This window comes from Spea bombifrons, chromosome 3 (assembly GCF_027358695.1).
Source record: "Spea bombifrons isolate aSpeBom1 chromosome 3, aSpeBom1.2.pri, whole genome shotgun sequence".
Taxonomy (NCBI): Eukaryota; Metazoa; Chordata; class Amphibia; order Anura; family Pelobatidae; genus Spea; species Spea bombifrons.
Window position 1 is genome coordinate 58,934,983 of NC_071089.1, and position 21,432 is coordinate 58,956,414.

At 36.5% G+C, this 21,432-nt stretch overlaps 1 protein-coding gene across 1 annotated transcript in view; it reads left to right on the forward strand.

Moving 5' to 3' along the window:
- HS3ST5 (heparan sulfate-glucosamine 3-sulfotransferase 5) overlaps positions 1-21,221 on the forward strand; it is a 60,998-nt gene extending 39,777 nt beyond the window's left edge. The window contains exons 2-3 of the mRNA XM_053459320.1: positions 18,170-18,308; positions 19,206-21,221. Of these exons, the coding sequence (XP_053315295.1) occupies positions 18,202-18,308; positions 19,206-20,136 (1,038 nt within the window). The 5' untranslated portion in view covers positions 18,170-18,201 and the 3' untranslated portion in view covers positions 20,137-21,221. The remainder of the gene's footprint in view (positions 1-18,169; positions 18,309-19,205) is intronic.
- Positions 21,222-21,432: the final 211 nt, after the last annotated feature.

A 21,432-nucleotide genomic window follows, 5' to 3' on the forward strand; every position in this document is an offset into this window, starting at 1 on the left:
GGATCCTTGTTGCTGAGTACGATAAACATTGAGCTTAAAAAAGTTAGAAAATCCTACTTGTCAGGGAAAAAAAGGCCTTTTTATATATTCTTGAAGCTGAAGTATATTTTCTAACTTCCCTAGAGTAAACAGACAGTGCTTTAAAGTAGCATGCATTATTCAGACTTCTTTAGACATGCTATTTTGCAGCAGCTGCTATAATATTTCATCTCTTGCAATATTGTGCCTATAGCAAGATTAGTGCTTGCTGCTAATTAGACTTTTTTGGCTGAGGAGATAAAATAATCTTTGTAATATGATTGATGCAAGCAATGAAATAATTTTGAATAACTGTCAGGCAAAACTTTTGTAGGTTATTTTAATTAAAAATGAAGACATCACTTCAATTTATTCAGCTCTAACATAAAATGCATTCTAAAACTTCATTTCACAGAAATATGCTAACTTCCTTGGCCAAGATATCTAGTTATTAAACCCCATTTTTACTTAAAAGATGAGGCAGCTACCCCTGAACTTGGTCCCACTATTTAACTAGTTATTCAAAGCCATGCTATCTTAAGGCTCAACTGGCTCCAGTGGATTTTTTAGATAGTTCCGCTCTTAAGTACTAGTAAATACCTTAGTACTGAAGTATTCAGGTAGCAAATCAAACTCACAGGGGCATATATATATGGTTTATATATTTTATATATCACCTTTTTCACATTAACCTTTAGGTAGGGTGTCTAATAGCCCATTATAGGTAACAAGGAGATCTGATTTAACAGACAGATTATTCTGCTCCTCTCTAGTTCTTTATAGAGGCTAAGGATGCAGATTTATGATTATGTGACTTGTGCCATTAGTTTCCGTGCACATGAGGCCTGTCCCAATGAAGTCTCAGATCTCCCTGCATCCCCTACTCGAACATCACTAGAGCAACACGGTAAGGGGATAAAAGGGGTTAAGTGATGTTACTTTCTGAACGAGAGGATTTGAGTTTGTAACCATTCAGGCAATCACAGTAACCATCTATTTATACTGGTCCATAAAAATGTTTCATACCTCCAAAAGACAATGTGATCAATGAAACCAGTTGAGGTCACATTCCAGAGGTTTGTTTTAGTGTTTTGGTAAAATAAAACGAATTCAACAAAAGTTACTTGTAACAGTAAAAAATGTGTATGCAAATCAGCCTGCCTTTACGGAGATTTAGCTGAGCACAGTTGAATTAACGCTCTGTAATTAAAAGAAATGAGGACAACCACGAGAACAAAAACCATGAAGCTGAAAACTTGGTCACTCTAAGCAAGCGAGCCAAGCATGAGTACTTTTACTAGCTTTACTTATTTCTTTTGTGACCATTATGTTTTGCAATAAAAAGTGTGTTTGATTTGCCGTTGGAAGTTGTTTGATCAATTCAGTGCCTATTTTAACTTATCCTTTAATTTTTTTCTCATAGACTAAGAAGCAGTTTTACTTTGCACCCTAATTTAATTCTGTGCGCTAAAATGGCTCTCTAATTCATTACACAATAAAAACAAAGATGACAAACTGAAAGCATCGCAAGCATCTTAAAATATGTGAAGCTATGAAAAGTTTTACTTTAGCATCCATGGCGGCGGTATGTTTGCGAAAAATCATAAAACAATGCTGAACATTCGTTAAAAAGTCAGCGGGACTAAGTTTCCTTTCTGAAATGAAACTCCGCTTAATGGCTGCAATACTGAACTGTGTAGGAATACCCCTGACATGTTTAATGCCTCATTATCAAGTCAAAGTACATTTTCATGTTTGCATGCGACTTATATAGAATAGTTATTTATAGTAGGGCTTTCTGCCCCAAAAGTCTTGTCCTGTTCAAACGCACACACACACAGATGGTAAGCGTCATGTTAAATAAATTATTTCTTATATAACCAAGTGAATAATTTAAAACAAAGGCAATGCTGAGAATTGACTTCCTGCACATAGCAGTTGAAATATTCATCTTGACATGTGGAGAGGAAATCTTGCTAATTAACATTTAAAACAGTTTTTTTAAGTGTCCGCTCCCGAAAAAAAAAAGGGCTACGGGATTTCAAGCCATATTGTTTCGGTAGAAAGTTTTGGTAAAGTCATCTAATTATTGCCAATATAATGGATAATAATATTTATTTATTTATTGTTTTATATAGCCATCAAATTCCATAGCCCTGTACGATGGGTAGACAGGACATAATAAGCAGTATATAACATAACAATTTTACTTACAGAAACAACAGGTGAAGAGTGCCCTGCTCAAACAAGCTGTCAACTGGATAACTAAAAATAGAGAATTGCGCAGGCAGAGAAGCGCAACCCACATCTCATCACTGTATTTAAGTGCATATAATGCCTCGGGGTTAATAGCAGAAACTTGCAAAACTATATTTATAGTGATTATATATTCCGCGAATATTTGCCTGTTCCTGTGTTCGGGTCGGGCGAATATTTGTGTACATTGTTCGTGTTCGTTTTTTTTCTTCGTTTTTTGTAGAAGGGGTTAATACGGGGTTAACAAGGTACGGACTATGCAGCAGCTTTGGTGCCAGGATTAAAAAAGGCCATATGAACAACTCTATTGGTCGCCTGCAGGGGGCTCCTCTGGCATCAGCCAATTGGTTGATGCCAGAGGAGCCCCATGCTGGTGACCAATAGAGTCGCTCGTACAGACTTTTAAACTCCTGGTGCAGCAACTGGTGCCACTGGTCTCCCTGCTCCAACAGTTAAAGGTCCGTACAAGCGACTTTATTGGTCGTTCGTACAGACTTTTAACAGCAGGGAGACCAGTCTCTGCCGGCCAAGTTGCACCAAGTTAACCCCTGACGGCGAACCTCAGGAGTTAAAAAGGCAGTGCGAGTGATCCCATTGGTCGCCAATTGGTTGATGCCAGAGGAGGACCCTGCAGGCGACCAATAGAGTCGTTCGCATGGCCCCTTAACCCCTGATGGCGAACCTACGGATTTCTGCTTCCATCAACCCCTGCGATGCTGCGTAAATAAGGTAGGCTAAATGGGGAAGGGACCAGGGAGATTAGTAGATGAACACGAACACGAAGATTCTTCGTGTTGTGTGTCTTCATCTTCGTCTACAGAACAAGACTTCATAATTTAATACTGGAGGATCAGAGGTTTAGATATATATAAAGAAGTTTTACTTTAATGAGGGAGTGGTAGATAAGTGGAACAGCATGCCGTTAGAAGTAGTAGAGGCTAATATATGCAATTGGCATCAAACTGCTGAAACTAGGACTGGTCAAACTAGATGGGCTGAAGGGTTCTTTTCTGCAGTGAAATTCTATCCTTCTATCTTGTACATGCTCAGTAGCACTTCTGTTGAAGTCACTGAGCAGCAACAGCAGCTAATCCCATGTAAACTAGCAAAGCGTTATTGGCTGTAATTACTCAGTTACGTTACAATTATATTGATTTCAACGGGACATCAACTCGTATTGACTACAGTGGGAGTTCTCCTAAGCACGTGCTATATTGACAAATGCTCCTCGCATTCAGTAGAGGCAGCTGGGGTATGAGCTTAATGTGGCAAAAAAAACTCTAACTTATATAGAGGGGCTGCACCAAATAAAGTGCTAAATACACTGGACTCCAATATGCAGTTGAAATGAAAGTAGGTCAGACAAATATACTATATATACTCTAAAAGGATTTAACCTTGGGAGCTTTTTTTATGCACTCAGCTTGATTCTCTCAAAAGTTAAGAGGTGCCTACTGCAAGCAATTCACTACTAGCAAATTGTTTGCCGTTAGATTTGAGGGTAATTTTGTTAAAGGGGCGCCAAACGATTGGCTTTAGGTAAATTCACAAAGCAGACATAATGGATAACTTAATCTACAAAGCATCCAGTACGCTTTACTTTATGAAAAGTGTTTTTATATGCAGGTGTTATTTAATAAGTAAAAAACAGTTAATTGCATTGGGAATAAATTTTATTGAAACTAATATGATAGAGAGGCCCACTAGCAGATCCTTAATATTATTCTAATTTTACTGTTTTTGTACACCAAACCATTTCAGTGACTCATCTCTTTCATGCATTTATATAAATTCATATAAAACCAGGATAAAGCAGATCCTACTCATCTCTTCTCAATACCTCTTCAGCCAATCAATACCTATCATATTAATCCATCCCATAAGAATTACCTTCCTTAGCCTTGTCATTTTACTGATTTCTTTTCAAAAGCCCCTTGATCCAATTAATCATCTTATGCTTTTAAAAGCCTGTGAATTATTTCCTTCCTAAATACAGATAACTTTATATTGAATATCTTTAAGTAAAGTTGATTTACTGTAGTTACCGCTTAATGCCCCTTCTTATTGAAATCCAGTATCATGTGACATGTTTTTGTTTTATTGTTTCTTATTAAGCAATTACCTTGTTAATAAAAGCAAATGCTATTTATTTGAAACTCATTTTGCTGTGCAATGTTCTTTTTTTCTTAGTTTTTATTCTCTTATTTCTTTGGTATATATTCCATTTGTCCTGTGTTTTCCAATTAAATTGTTCTTTTCACTCAAAATATTTAAGTGGGTCCTCTAGTAGAGGAAATTGATCTTTGACAGAATTTAGTAATATCCCATTTAGAAGGAAACACATGAAATGGTCACTCATCCCATTTTGAATGTCTAAATGCAGCTTTTACAATCAAATCTTGTTTTTTATGAAAAATCGGATTGGGGATGAATACATGCCCTGGCATTTTTTTATTGAAAGCGGATATGGTCTATGTAATGGCCATAGTATAGGCAAAAACAAAGAACAAAACTGTAAAAATGCCATGCAAGGTGCACATTAGATTTAATTATGAAGATATTAAAATGGCTTATACAGAAAGAGATTTAACATAATCTCTAGAGTTGGCATTGAGGAAAGGAAACATTACGGAAAAAAGGGTAATTATAAACCAGTAATGATTTATCTTCCAATAAAGATGGGTGAGCTTGCGGGACCTGGCCTGGCATTTTAACACTTGGTACACCATGCATGTATCCAACAGCTAACTGCATGCTACAGCATGGACACACATAAAGATATGCAGAAAGACTATTTCATACTGACTTTCTTGGCATATGCCCTGTTGTTGCTGAAGGCTAGTCTGGAACTGCAATTATTTCCGTATTATTTTTATGGACAAAGGCTGTAATAAACAATGATATCATTTTTGGTACTTTCCCAATACACCATTTTTTTATTTGGTTAGTTGGGCAGCAAAATGATTTTCAAAATTTCATGTGGGTACTGGGAGGGGTATAGGGTCTACTGATCTTTTTACTACTTATCAGTCTGGGCTGGACATATTCTTCTAAAAAGTTCATAGGAATAATACAAGCAAATGGAAAATACTGCCTAAGAATGTATTGTCCTGTATACTGTCTCTCATGGAAGGGCATTGAACTGATAATTCCTAAAGTCATAATTTCCTGGGAACTCATCAACATATCTAGGACCTTCCAAGCTCTGGCTCCTTGGAGCCCTCCCTCTTCAGGTAGCCAGAGGACATGGGTGAGTGGGGCTGACAACATCAGTGAGTGGGCTGACGTCATGATGCCAGGTCGACATTGTCCATGGATGGGGCGGGAGTGGGCGTGTTTAAATGCTGTTCCACCAGGGCCATCAGTATAAGGTGGTATGTAAACCGTGAAGAGGAATTCCTAGTTTAGAGATCTGATCAGATTTTTCCTTGCTTACTTCCACCTAGAAACCCTAGAAGCTGTTGAGCAGACCCAAGATTATGGAGCTTTGGTTCCCCAGGGTATGCCTGGACCAGGGTCTGCTGCCCCTTTTGCATGCGTTTAAAGACAGCCCTGTGTAGAACTAACCCATTCTTTACCTGAGACTTTACAGCTTTTGCTGGACTATAACTCAGAGTTCATCTAGTATAAGAGCTCCAGTCCAACCATAGCTACGGAATCAAAAGTTGCTATCTCAAGGTTTAAAACAGACATAGATGTCTCATTTGTGACATGAAAACTGTAACGGAGCAATGTTTTGTTAAATTCTCTTCATATCTTCTGGAACTTCCACTAATATGATACATATTTCCATTTAAAAAAAACACAATTCAAAAATACTATGAAAAGTGGAAATGCAAGAAAATAAATTCTGTCTGTGTCAGTCTCTAGATTCAGTGTCAGAAATGGATGTCAATGTGATGTTTCAATACAACCCATTTTTCTCAGGCTGAATTAAAAAAATGGTACATTGTTAAACTTGAGAGCCCCACAAACAAGATGAGGTTTGAGCCTTTACTGTTCCTGAACAAAATATTTCCCCTATTATCCTGTCTATTGACTTTTTGTCTGTTGAATAGTTCATCGCCTCTCGCTAAATTCAAAGTCTATTAAATGCTAGACACACTGAGAAAATGGCATGTAATGGAAGGTACAGTTTAGGCTATTCTAATACTTTCGAAAGGCAAAAGGGACCTTAGTTTGTCTTCTTCTACGTACTCGCTGAAGGAAAATAAACCTTAAACATGCCCAAAAAGTCCAAGGTTCACAAAGAAACACTTTCTTATTTTACACAGAACAAACCAGTTGAGTAGCATTAAAAGGTACTTATTGATTTGTGCTCAGACTGAAAGCCCTGCTCTGATGTAAATGTAAATGTGTCAAGAGTCAATATTGATTTATTATATATTTATTTATTTACTTACTTACTTTGAGACGAGACTGTCCCTTGGGAAATACTGTTGACCATAGTGGCAGTACCTGTCACTGAATGAAATAAGCGTTTTTCCACAAGACTACACATGTCTACACTTTTCATTCTTTTTTCCCCCTTCATTCTTGTTGTATTTGTCTTCTGTGATGCTGAGACTGAAATCAAATTACTATTTACGGACAGAATCTATGTAGAATTAGGTGACATTAATCTAAATGCTTACCCTGGACTTCTAGTATTGCTTCTATACTGCAGACCAAGGTTTGAACACAGCTATGCATGGTTTGTTAACATTTGTTGCACCAAGCTGCATAATTTCTATGTTTTTGGCTCTTTTTTCATAAAATCAAATGTTTTAAAAATATTACTCACCTGATATACACCAGTAAAAAAAACTAGGGGGCAGATATTCTTGTAAAACCACAAATATTTAGATTTGAGCAGTATTTATCTGCATGTGTCTTAAGTAAGTGAGATGGTAGGGGAAACAGGCTGTTTTTTCTGCCATCATGGGATTATTTTTGTTACTGAATTAGCAAATCACAATACATCACAATATGGTCACAATACATGCACAGCCTCCTGGCATACCTACTAAGTATACCATACGCCTGTTTGGAGATGACATATCTCAAGATTCAGCATAATAATGTCACTAATCTGAGGAAATATACCTCCATAACTGATCACTGATTTCAGAAAAAGAAGAAATTCCTTTTCTCTTCTACTTCACTCGTGCTGACCCATACCTCTGGAACTTACTTCCACCGAATCTTGAACTTTGACCCTCCCAACACCCAACACTCAAGAAAAATCTTAAAACCCACTTCTTCAAAGATGCATACCATCTTGGTTGCTAGAACTTTCCTGTCACTGATACAACCCCACACTACCTCTCACCCTTTTCTATTCCTTATGTTTATCCTCACCCCATTCCCTCAAGATTGTAAGCTTGCAGGCAGGGCCCTCTCCACCAAATGTATCGGTTTGTTATAGTCTTTTTCATGCAGCACTATGAAAATAAAAGATAATAATATAATTGCACAAACAAAATAGAACAAACATGTCACTTTTCTCTACTAAATATCAAAAAGCTACATGACATTGGGGTTAAAGATTACCCTGATCTTGAGGCTCACTGTAACATGGACTCTTGGTTCTGGTCTTGCTATAATTGGTCTTCTCTCTGGAATTAAGAGGTTTACAATCCTTTACCATGCCACAATCTGCATTAGCACTAACATTCTAAGGATATCAATGATCTGAACAGAGGTGGTGCTAGATAGAAAGCCAATTTTTAGAGTTGAAGCTTATCATGAATGAACAAGTTGCAGCTCAGGTACCTTAAGTGCCCTTAGCCGGCCATATTTCACAAGATTGGAAGGCAACAGTTCTCTTGATGCATATTTTCATTCCTTGTTTTACATTCAATCCATCAAAGCCGTTTTTTTTTGTCTTTTTTTAATAATATCCACCAAGCCTGGGTTTTGTAGAAGAATAACACATATATTTACAGTGGGGTTCTTTTTGCAAATATTATTTGCTTTGTATTTGGAATGTAGGAAGACTGTGAATAGAAAAATGTATGCTGTGAATACAGAAAATGGATGTATTCTTCTGCGCATTATACAATGCTGTTTCCCTTGGATGGTCACTGCAGTAGAAGAATGAGTTGAATGATTTATGTTTGTTCTCGATATAATGAAATAGTCATTGCATTAAAAAGTAGATTTCAATGGAACAGTACTATGCCTGTACAAAAAAAGAAAGAATACTCAAATATCTCAATATACCTAAAGGTGTATGATCTGTAGAATATACAAAACCAAAAATGAGCATGCGACTTAATCACCTGGTACAGAAATTGTAATTCATGCTTCATGTTTATGAAAATCTGTATTGGATTTTGCTTAAAGCTGCTTGGTACGTGATGACGCCTGTATTAAAACAGGAATAGAAAGTAATATTCTTCCATCTGCTTTGTAGGATAAATGCATTAGGAGACATCATTAATATTTAATTATACTCAGCCTGCTTCTTAATTGCATTCTCCTGAACAAAGTGTCCACGTTTACGAAAGAGACTTTTCAAATAAGTTGGCGAGAGAATGGACAAATTGATCAAACGGATTTGAAAATCTCGTCCTTGAGAAATTCATTTACTAGTATTTATTAACACTGAATTAATAATCACCCATTATGTGAATTGTAAGATAAAAGTTGACTAGCAATCATATTAAGAATAGAAGCAGAAGGAGAAAATGAGATCTTATCAAGATAGTATTAATAGAAGAAGCTGCTTATTTAGTCCAAAGATTTGAATTTTAAGCTCCTGCCTATTTTGTTTCTTGACCTCAGAAAAGTTCCTATAGAAACAACGAACATAGGCTATACTTTACTGAATTATATAGATCACATATTATTTAGCAAAGCATTTTCTTTGTGTGTGTTTTTGTTACATTTTATCCGGTGATGGACACAGAGAAAGTGTATCCTTTCTGTAAATTGGGTTGATGTCCAGCTTGTCCTTAAAATGTCCTACCTTCTCAAGTGAATTGCTTAATATTCGTTCGGTTTCCTGATCAGTTTTGAGATGTTTAAATGGTACTTTGGTCCCAGCATAATGAAAAAGCTTAATTAATCATGTAAGAGGGCAGAGTGCAAGAGAATCCAACAATTCTAAAGGGTCTATGCTGTTGCACATAAAGTGACCCCTGACTTTCCATCCATTTATTTTATGTTGTTCCTTAATTTTTTATATATTTGTAGAAACAAACAAACAACAGGCAGCAATAGTACGTTTTTGGAAAAGTGAACTTACAAATAAATATAGTGATCTTAAATATTACATATTATATTGTAAGCTCATTTACACCTGTTTCTATAGGTCAAATTGTTAGATATTGATATGTTTTGTGTACCCTTTGTATAGCCGTTCAGACTGTAATGGCGCCATATAAAACAATAAATAATAATAAATATAACTAAATAAAATATTGAATATTGAGAGGACTTCCGTTCTCCTTGAAGATATGTATTATTTTCTGATAACTCCCTTTAAACCATTGTCTTTCATGAAACCAATTTCAACAAACAAGCCTTGGACTGAGTGGCTATAAAATTCAGCAATTTTTCTGCTGGCGCTAGACAGTCACTAGGAATACAGCCAAGAAAAGGGCTTAACATATAATTACAAGGTAGGAGAGGAGAGAGCATATATCTGTACAAGTGGGGACATACAGCAAAATCAATTTTACATTTACTCAAGCACACACATGCGTCTTTAACCTATTTATTTAGACGTGAAATCCCACTAGGTTTGGGAGGTAGCAGAATTTTGAACATCGCATGTGTTCGTAATACTGTTCCAGAATTGGTTTTACAAGGTCCAATGAATTATATAGCTCATTTAATGCCTATGGGGTATGATGTATGATGCCTTCATATTTGGAGTTGAATTATAAATGGACGTTATACCAAACCAGAGGAACTTATTTTAGACTGTGTCATCTCACACCGATGTGTGTATATTTGGCATCAATTTCTTCCAAAAATAAGTAAGTGGACATGTCCTTCTTGTACAACAGACAGGTTGACGCAAGGCTTCATGGCGCCATGTATAAGATTTCTCTTGAGAATGATTAGGGCCTTGCCTAGAAAGCCATTTCCTTATGGGCAACAATAGAGGTAAATGTAGCCTTACAAAAATATTGAATAATAGTAAATATATTTCAGGAAGGGAGGCCGAGGAGAGAGGGATCTGTATCCAATCCTTGTGCCTAGTAAAGTATCACATGAAGGTGACCCCGTGTACTCATGTGTTTAACCATTTAACACTGTTATGAGGTAATTCTAATTTTTTTCCTGTACTGAATACGTGTATTTATTTATACATGGCTTCCCATCTGTTAATTTGTGTGTCACTCTATATATCCACTTATGGAGTCTATGAAGCCTATTTAACCATGTAGCCGTTTTTGCGCTTAACTTACTTCCATTAACTCGGGTAATACATTTAGCGTATTACTTATGTTGTGGATGTTATTCTTAATCATCATTTTCTGTGAAATGAAGCCTGGGGAATAGCCTCTCTATTAGATGAAAATCTGCAGACTGTATCACCTTAATGGAACAATTAGTTCCTCAGCGCTCCAACTCGGTACCCACCAAGTTTTATGCTTTAAATTAGAACTACGGGCTAATGAGCAAATCTCATTGGTTCAAGAGGTGGGTCATATCAGTTATAAATCCACAGAGGAGATATTAACCTGATCAAGACCTGATCAAGACCTTCTATTATAAAAATCTGTCTGTACTGGATGCAATGAATATTCAGAACTCAATATGGGTTATGTAGCCCATGAGTGTAAATAAACATTTGCTTTATGAAGGTCAATTGCATATTATATATATTGTATTAGGTCACTTTTAAGTAAGTGTTTGATCATGTTACATAGCTCACGGTTAATATATGACTTGTGTTTAACTATTAAGATCCGTTGCAGCGCATTAACTCTTGATGGTCTCATTCCTTGGTTGCGACGGGGATAGGAGTGCACCAAAATATAACCTTATTAAACGTCACCCCATGCCTTTGTCATTAGAGCCATATGCCTAATTATCATTGATGTATCACGTCTATATTTGCGGAACGCTGACTTTGTATCTGTAATAACAGATCTGATTTGCCTAGGTTAAATATCAGTCACTCAGATATGTGTTGACGATAAGAGCACTGCAATTGTTACATCATTAGCAATAATTTGCTGCCATAAGGAGACGTTTATTATGTTTGAATGATTCATATGCTGGACATTTTCGTAAAGCATTTGCTTTTTTCCACTACTTTGTACCCGTATAATACAATTAGATGTTTGATGTACTGTCATTTTTTTCTACTTTTGAAACATTTCATGGTTTCTTTTTCTGTCCAAACAATCGCTACTGAGGCAGTGGAAAAGGGTACTAGTAAGAATATTTTATTGCTGCGGAGACAAAAAGGGTATAATGTAAGACAGCTATTTGTCATTTTGGCTATCAGGGTCTTGAAAGAAGTATTTTTGCGTGCCATCTGCCAAATAGTTGGCCTGAATGTGTATAGTCTTCTTTCCGACTGACATAATCTTGTTTCAATTGATCAGAGCTCTAATGCTCGAGTGCAACATTTATCATCTTTCTGTCAGCTGTTCCTTTCTTGATTTCTATCTGTACGCTACCTCATCTCCATTAATTCTAAAGTATTCTAAACACGGTAAAGATAGTCCCTTGGTGAAAAGAAGACAAGACTTAATCTTAGGTGTCTAGTGCCTAATGGGAATGTAATTTGTGATTACTTGATTGACAAAATTAATACATGAAATGGAAGCCTGGCTTTTAGAGGCAGTAGTCTAAAAAAATAACCTCATGTCTATTCTAAGCAAATACCCCCCCCAAAAAAAACTATCCATTATTTATCCGATTTATTTATCCAATGCACTCAATGTGTCAACAAGAAAAATTATACACCATAACATTATGACTGCCAACAGGCGAAGTGAATAACTCTGATAATCGTGTTATCATGGCACCTGTTAGCAGGTTGGATATCTTAGGCAGCAAGTGAACATTTTGTCCTCAAACTTGATGGGTTAGAAGCAGGAACAACGGGCAAGCATAAGGATCTGAGTGACTTTGACAAGGGCCAAACTGTGATGGCTAGACAACTGGGCCAGAACATCTCCAATACTGCAGCTCTTGTGGGGTGTTCCCGGTCTGCAGTGGTCAGTACCTATCAAAAGTAGTCCAAGGAAAGAAAAGCGGTGAACTGGCGACAGGGTCATGGACGGCCAAGGCTCATTGATGCACGTGGGGGCAAAGGCTGGCCAGTATTGTCAAATCCAACAGACAAGCTACTGTAGCTCAACTTGCTGAAAAAGTTAATGCTGGTTTTGATAGAAAGGTGTCGGAACACATAGTGCAGCCGCAGACCAGTCAGGGTGCCCATACTGACCCCTTTTCACTGCTGAAAACACCAAGAATGGGCACGTGAGCATAAGAACTGGACCATGGAACAATTGAAGAAGGTGGTGAATGACTGAATTACATTTTCTTTTACATCACGTAGATGGCTGGGTGTATGTGTGGCGCTTACCTGGAGAACACAGGGCACCAGGATGCATCCATGGAGGCCCCACCACGCCACTTACAGGACTTAAAGGATCTGCTGCTGATGTCTTGGTGCCAGATACCACAGCACATCTTCAGCGGTCTAGTGGTCATACCTTGACAGGTCAGGGCTGTTTTGGCAGCAAAAGGGGAATCTACACAATATCAGTCAGGTAGTCATAATGTTATGGCTGATCGGTGTAGATAGCAAATATCTTTTATCAAAATTTTAAAAAGTGAAAATGGAAAATTTCAGACATGCTAACCAATTTTCATTTCTTTTTTTATTTACAAAAGATAATTTGCTATATATAAAATTTGAAAGCTAAGATAGTAATGATAATGTATAATGCTGAAAAGGTCTAAAGAAAACTTTTGTACATCCATTGTTCTCTACTTTGTGCTCATGATATAAAGATCTGAAAGTTTGTATATTATAATAGCTTAAAGAAGTGAGCTCACATACAATATTTACGCATTACCTTACATTAAACCAGTGATAATGTAAGTACATATTAGACATGTGTAAAAGGGCCAAATTAGGGGGGGGGTTAGTTTTTTTTGTCCCATTCTTTTTCAGACAACAAATCCTGTTTCCTATCCATTCATTTTGGACAAAAATCTGGAAACAAAATTTGTTTGTGCCTCTCTTTTTTCCTTCACTCTACTCTTTCATACTCTCTGAATGTCTCCCTACCTTCTCTGCCAACCACTTCCGTGTCTCACATCCTCTTGTTCTAGATTTTTTTGTACTGCTCTCTTCTCTTTTCTCTCTTCTTTCTTCATCCGCATCTCTGTGGATATAACCTCCAGGCAAAGTTCTTGCAAAATGGTGGAACTTCCAGTGATGTCCTCTCCCCCGATCCTCCAATCTTGGGAGAGGACATCACCAGACGCTCCACCATTTTGGTGGAAGTTCACACGAGGATATTTTAGAGACTGATGTCCTCTCCCCCGATCCTCCTACCAGGAGGAGAGAGTGTCACTGGAAGCTCTGCCATTTTCCGCTCACACAGGGTTATCTTAGGGCAAAATGGTGGAGCTTCTGCTGACATCCTTTACCCTGGCCCTCCAATTGGGGAAAGTACGTCACCCGAAGTTCACTGTAGTAGTCAGACTGGTTCAATAGAAGATGGAGTTCTTAGTCAGCTGTGGTACATTTTATTGGGACAATTTAAACAGTCTGGAGTCACATCAGCTTTTAGGACCACTAAGACCATAGATGCCATTGTGTTACATTATTTTATAGTATTATGCCATTGGTATTACAGTTTGGTCCTTCAGCATGTGTTTCTTAATGCAGCTGATATGCATTCTGCATTCCCACTAAATAGAATAATTTATGTATTTGATAGCTTGTACCATCGCCAATCGATGGTCTGGTGTTAGCTTGAGCTGCAGATCTTGTGTAGAAAGGAGGAAAATGAGCTGTTACTAAGATTGCTTAAACTTTGGTCGGCATTTTGACTACTGCAAGCTTCAGTAAGTTAATTCACTTATCATATTCAGCGTACATTTTTTTCCTGTTTGTGTCCACACGTGGCCTAATCAATCAATTTCTACTTCTCTAGATTTTATGACTTAAATGCCACTTTTGTTTATGTATTTATGTATGCATATGTATAAATTGGTTACAATACAATTTTTTTTTAATACATTTGAATCATCCTACACTGTCCTTCATACTATTGTAGCCAAATTTATTATTGTAATATATTTTTTTCGTATTTGCTGAACCACAACTATATAAAACAGTATCTCTATTAGCATGTCAAGTATGTCACTTGTCTATGACACCAGGAAGACGACATCCTAAGGAACAGTCAGTGCCGGCATGCAACATCAGTTGCTGACATGTTTGCTGTGAAATACATTGTGGTTTCTCTATTATTATTTTGCACAAACAAAATCTTTATAGACTTTTCTCTAAGTAAGTGCTCTCAATTTATTTTTATATATTTGTTTACGCAGGGCATTAGAAATATCTAGTTTAGTCATGTAGTCTCTTAAGTGTAAATATCCTCCACCCAATAAGAATAATGTTTTTCATATTTTTGGGAACAAAGTTAACAGTTTTAACATGCACTCTTGTCCGTCATCTGAAATACTGAATTACTAATAAAGTATAATACGCATGCTTAATTTAGACCTAAAATTCCAGGAAAAAAAACATAATACACAGGCCATTGCTATTTTGCATGTGTCCTTTCTGTAAGTAGGAAACAATATATTAAATTGAATTTTATTGTTCTGTATTTTAAAAAATATAAGTTGAATCAGAGATTTTTTCTTTTATAATTAGAGAAATCCGCGATGTGATTTTTTTCTTATGTGTTAGATCCTGTTTTTTGCATGCATTGCTATGTTTTTGTTTCTAGGTTAACATCATTTCTATTAGTCTGCTCTTTATATATAAAAAGACAGGTGGCATACAAAAATCAGCTAGCAACAATGACGTATTATTTTCTAATATCACATGTGCTTGAAATAAATGGAAATTATTCTGTATAACGTGGGCCAGAGGACAACTGTGACATGATAAATATTTTATACACAATATCAAAAGAAGTATGTGCTCAACACATGGTATGGTAGGGGATTTGCTTACTATAAGCCTTAAAGCATTCCCTATGCTAATGTAATGAATCTGATTAACACAGATATATCAATAAGACAGTGTTCAAATGGGGATTCTGAACGTGGACTTATAAAGCTAACCTACATAATGCAACCAATTTAAATAAATGTATGTCCCATTGCTGCTTGTATTTGAAGGTTATCTTATTAGAATTCTCAAATAAATTGCAGGTTTAATTTACTTTTGCTTATATACACAAACCTGTCCTGGCTCCATTGTCCATTTTATATCTTGGAAAACAGCAGTAGATGCTTTAAATAGACCCAAGTCTATATTTTTTTTATCTTTCTGCATGTAAAGCAGGCTGTATTATATGGCTTTTCCCAAACAGTGATGAATTCTGCAAAAAATGTTCTGTAAAAAAAAACAAAAACATTTCATATACACACTTATATGCCATAAGCATCGCAGCTGATCAGTAGCAGTACCACATTAAAAAGCATGGCTGTTTCTTAGGGGCAAGATAGATAGATAATTTGTACAATAATTTTAATATAGGAAATGTGTGCTTTGTCGTTTAATCCTATATGATTAACATTTTATTAATCTTGTAAACTGTATAGGTATATACATCATATTTTTCCGTGTATTGTAGCTGTGTGTTTTCACTAATCTGTAAAAAAAAAAAAAAAAAAAGAAAAGAAATGAATACACAGCTATTAGACACTCAACGCATTAAGAACATATTCCAGATGACAGGGTGGATGTGTGTTAAGGGATATTAATTCATTTATACATGTTTATTTTTGAAGCTACCAGCTGCAGCTTACCTAAGAAGTCAGATTGCATTTGGGCTGTCATCTTGTTATAGTAATTACAGATAAATATTGTATGTTATACTTCCAGTTTTCATCCTGAATGCAATTATGACCAAATTAACTTAGTTTCGTCTACCCTGGTACTAGGTGCATTAAATCATGGCTGAACCTTTTTTGTTTATTTTTGAAAATGTTTTTTTCCTTTGCTCTAATTGGGAATCAAGGTGGAAAGACACAAACACACACTTACTAAAAACCCTCTACAACAAACTATTGTATTGCTAATTAAGAATTAAATTCTGGGACCACAAGCAGCAGCTGTAGTATTTACAATGTAGTCAACTAGCGACCCCTAGTGGATATTTTTACCATTGTAATCTCTAAATATTCTCTTTTTCATAAGACTTTTTTTTTTTTTTTTAAATACCAGTGTCTACAACCTGGCTATATTTGCTATACAATATACATTTGACCTTTTGCTGAATTCTGTCAATTTCAGGTGAGCTCTTAAGCATAAAGTTCAAGCTGACACTACTGAAAATTGAAGTTGGCAGAGGTTTGCTCGCTGAATGAAACAATTTCCTACTTGACCTACGCTAGGTTTACTTTTCTTCCATCTTGTCCATTTTGAGTGGACTATCTTTTCTTTATAATAGAAATGGAACACGTAGAATGTCAACAAGCTTGTTTTGCTTTAACAAGCTCAGAAAGTGAGCAGAGACATTTGGTTCCCACATAGCACATAATGTGATGTATATGCATGAGATTTCCAGGTTGCACCCGGAATGTATGGATAAAGTGCTACTTCCCAGGGTCTACGGGTAACTTTTACTTTTCTCTGCGGCATGGAAGTGATATTTAGCCATGCCCACTCTCTCCGCCTAATTCTCCTCCCACTCTCAACCCATACAATCTCCCATCCTTGTCAAAGCTCACATGACCTCTCGTGACTAGCCCCATCTGTGTATGTTGTAAACCCCGCCCCTCAGGAGCCTCTAACTCAGAACAAGGTAGAGCTCTGGGAAGCCTACCATAGAAAGCTCCCGTGTATGCATATATGTTGGCGGAAAATCACCCACAGGTAACCAGCTTTTTCACACAAGTTCACACAGTGCTCCTTTCCACCCATTTTCGGACATCTCCAGCAATAGCTTAAACTTAATAATAACTCCTATAGTTACATGTATATTTTAACTTTATAGTGTAACTGTCTAACCAGTCAGGGCCGGTCGCAGTCATTCATTAGAAGCACGTCCGCGGCTCGCGGTCACTTAATGGGAGGCAGACAGCCGTGCAGGCAGTGCAGGCTGCAGCCGCCATCCGCAGTCATTCAGTAAGCGCGTTTCGCAGTCACTATGGGGAGGACTCGGATATTAGTGGGTGTGGTAGGGGGAGGGGCTTGTGGGAGTGGAGCCAGGGGCGGCAAAATTATGTTTTGCCTAGGGTGGCAAAAATCCTAACCAGTATGTTATATAAGTATGTGTGTATATTTTGTTGAATGTGCTATTGATTTTCGTTATGATATTTTACTGCCTTGGCATAAAAGATAGATGGATTTGGAATATAGTGTGAACAAAAAATATTCATATTTTTAAACAAAGCCTAATTCAAATGGCAAAGTATAAAAAGTGTCTGTATTTTATTTATACAAAAGTAATTACTTTAATTAAAAATATCAAATCATTATTTTGTAAACATTTTGTAATGTCCAGTATGGTAATAGCATTGCCTCTACCTATACCACTAATACCTTAAAAAAATGTTTAGCCGCATGGATTATTTGCAAACAAAGGAATTTGAGCTGAATAACTAATTGGGCTTGAGAGGTTTTATTTTTCAAGTGTGCCTTAATAACTGGTAAGAATTGATTGACTGCCTGTTAATAAACATTAGCTTGTACGCTGCCACTTGCTGATGGATGACTTGTGTGTGTTCATCTCCTCAGACTGAAGAAGTCCTGAAGATTGATGGAGGGCCATGCAATTCAAACAGCAGGCGTTGCTGAGACAGAAGCTCTTAGTGTTAGGCAGCCTTGCTGTTGGAAGTCTCTTATACTTAGTTGCCAGAGTTGGGAGCTTGGATAGGTGAGTACATGTTCCTTTATTTTAAATTATTTTACATTTCATTTACAATAAATCAATACTTGTCATATTTAAATGTAATCTTAACCATGGTACTTTTAGTATTATATATTAAAGGGTTAGAAACAGCTAAGATTTCCAACAAAAGCTCTCTCTTAACGCTTTGTGTATATGTACAATGTAGGTTGTGTAAAGATATCATTATTCTTCTGTAATCAGATTGCATACTAATAGCACATTTTTGCTTAAGTGTTCTAGAAAGACTATATCACTAAAACAAAGGGATCTCTATAGAGTGGAAATCCCAAGCAAGGACATTAAACCCCAAGAGATTGTATGTTTTCGGTGTAGATCCAGGAACGCCGCTGAATTTAAATAACAGGATGAGATGCCACTCAAGAGAATGAGGATTACAAGCTAACCCCCTTCATCATCATGAATTAGTGATATTCCTGCAACAAAGAATAATTGCCCAAAAATGAAAACAGAAATATCCCTAGTGTTCTTATATCCATGTATTTCATACATTACAATAGAATCGCCCATGACTGTCTACTCAGTGTATATTTATCAGATTGTTAAAACTATATATTTTTAAATCTAGCCTTTAACAGCTGAGAATAAAGTTGCAAAGTGTGTCAGGTAACAATTTTGCTCTGAAATATATATTTTGTTTCTATCTATCTCTCTATTTATTATGGTGTGAGTAGAGCCTAAATATATATTTATATATTCTTATATTAAATAAAATATTACACACTTTCAATTGTTCTTTGTTAACTCTTCAAATGTTGGGTTTAAACAGATGATTAAAGTCAGTTTTCTGGATTTGAAAGATATGTTGTTTTTAAACATAAAATTGTAGTTAAACTATAAAGTTTATTTTAATTGTGTCCGCAGATTACCTCCTATTTGTCCGATCGAAGGCCGGTTCGGACCACATGGCCAAGATGCAATGACTCTCCGAGCTATGCAGTTAAAGAGAGGACTGCTGCATGAACTCCGTAAAGGCAATGCCAGCAAAGAGCAGATCCTCCTACATAATTTGGTTCAGCAGCTACCAAAGGCCATTATTATTGGTGTAAGAAAAGGAGGAACTCGAGCACTTTTGGAGATGTTAAATTTACATCCAGCTGTGGTCAAAGCTTCCCAAGAAATCCACTTTTTTGATAATGATGAGAACTACGCAAAAGGCATTGAATGGTATCGAAAAAAGATGCCTTTCTCCCACCCGCACCAAATCACTATTGAGAAAAGCCCTGCGTATTTCATCACAGATGAAGTCCCTGAAAGGATTTACAAAATGAACTCATCGATAAAATTGCTCGTCATTGTTAGGGAGCCTACCACAAGAGCTATTTCTGACTACACACAGGTTTTAGAAGGAAAGGAAAGGAAGAATAAAACTTACTACAAATTTGAAAAGATGGCCATGGATCCAAACACGTGTGAAGTGAACACCAAGTACAAGGCTGTGAGGACCAGTATCTACACCAAGCACTTGGAGAGGTGGCTAAAGTACTTTCCCATAGAGCAGTTTCACATTGTTGATGGGGACCGTCTAATAACGGAACCACTGCCAGAACTGCAACTGGTGGAAAAGTTTCTAAACCTACCACCCAGGATTAGTCAATACAACTTGTACTTCAATGCCACTCGAGGGTTTTACTGCCTGCGGTTTAATATTGTTTTTAACAAGTGCCTGGCAGGAAGTAAGGGACGCATTCATCCTGAGGTCGATCCCTCTGTTATAACCAAATTGCGCAAGTTCTTTCATCCTTTCAATCAGAAGTTTTACCAGATCACTGGGAGGACATTTAACTGGCCCTAAATAGCTATTGTCTACAACACTGTGTGTTGCACAATGCTTTCAGTAAAGCCTTTAGTAGGACAATGATGCACTTTTCATGGGCACCTTGAAAATGGTTTGTGTTTTTGTTTTCATTTCTTGAAAAATACATGTATTATGTGTATGTGACCAAATAAAGAGAATTGGTAAGGAAATGGATATACCCAACAGAAGAAGACAGGATCTTTACTCGAAAGATGTCTTTTCCTTAGATGGAATGACAATTGGGTAGCCATATAAAATAAGCATAACTCTGTACTTAATAACATCATTTTGAAATATAGGGAAATAAAAAAAAATAACAAGTGTAATGAGAATTTGGCGTGAAAAATGCTATAAAATGAATATCATTACTTTTTCCATTATATAAGCATTCTGTTAGAATAATCTTTATGATATTCAAGTAAGAGAAGCTTTATGTCATAAAATCCTAAAAGCAGGGTTGTGAAACCCTGTCCTCGAGGGCTGAAAACACTGCATGTTTTCAGAACGATACATACATTGCACACACCGTGCACATTGTTTAATTACATGTTATTCGGAGAAACCCTAAAACTCGGGCACATATTCATAGTATATTCCTGTTTTCTTTTTCGCTAACATAATTTATACAAGAAAACAGAACCTTATCATACTATGTGAAAAAAATAAGATGCAGATCCTTACCGGTGTCATTATTTTAATTTACTCCTAAACTGCTGTTGCAGGAAAAATGTAATAACACTATTTTCACGTTATTTAGAAATGCTTATCTTTTTTCCAGTTATATTGTTCCAAAGTCTCCGTGGTGAATTTGCACTATTCTTTTTTTGTACAGTTATATGTCCACCTGTAGCATGTTGACAATAGCATAAAAAAAAAAAAACGTACTAATCATTTCTCCCTACAGCGTGTACGTCTGTCAGAAGGAACATTTATGTAAATAATGTATATTTTATTGTACATACTGGTTTCACATTAAGTAACTATATTTTGTAAAACTGAGTATGGCTCCTTAAATTATTGTGAGAGGTTTTATTGTGGTATTCAAAATGGAATGGATTAAAATCACTATATGTAGCTCTTTATTCCCTGTGTGGTTACTTTTGATTGGTATGTGTTGCAAAGATCCTAAAAGAGATGTCATTCACGTCCTTCTCTTTTGAAATAGTTTCTGGAATGATGCACACAATGGGAATATATAGTGCTTATGAGGCAAGTAAAGGCAAGTCAGGTGTCACAGTCAATGTGTTTTAGAACTAGACAGAATGGTACACTATAGGTTGATGCACACAGAGT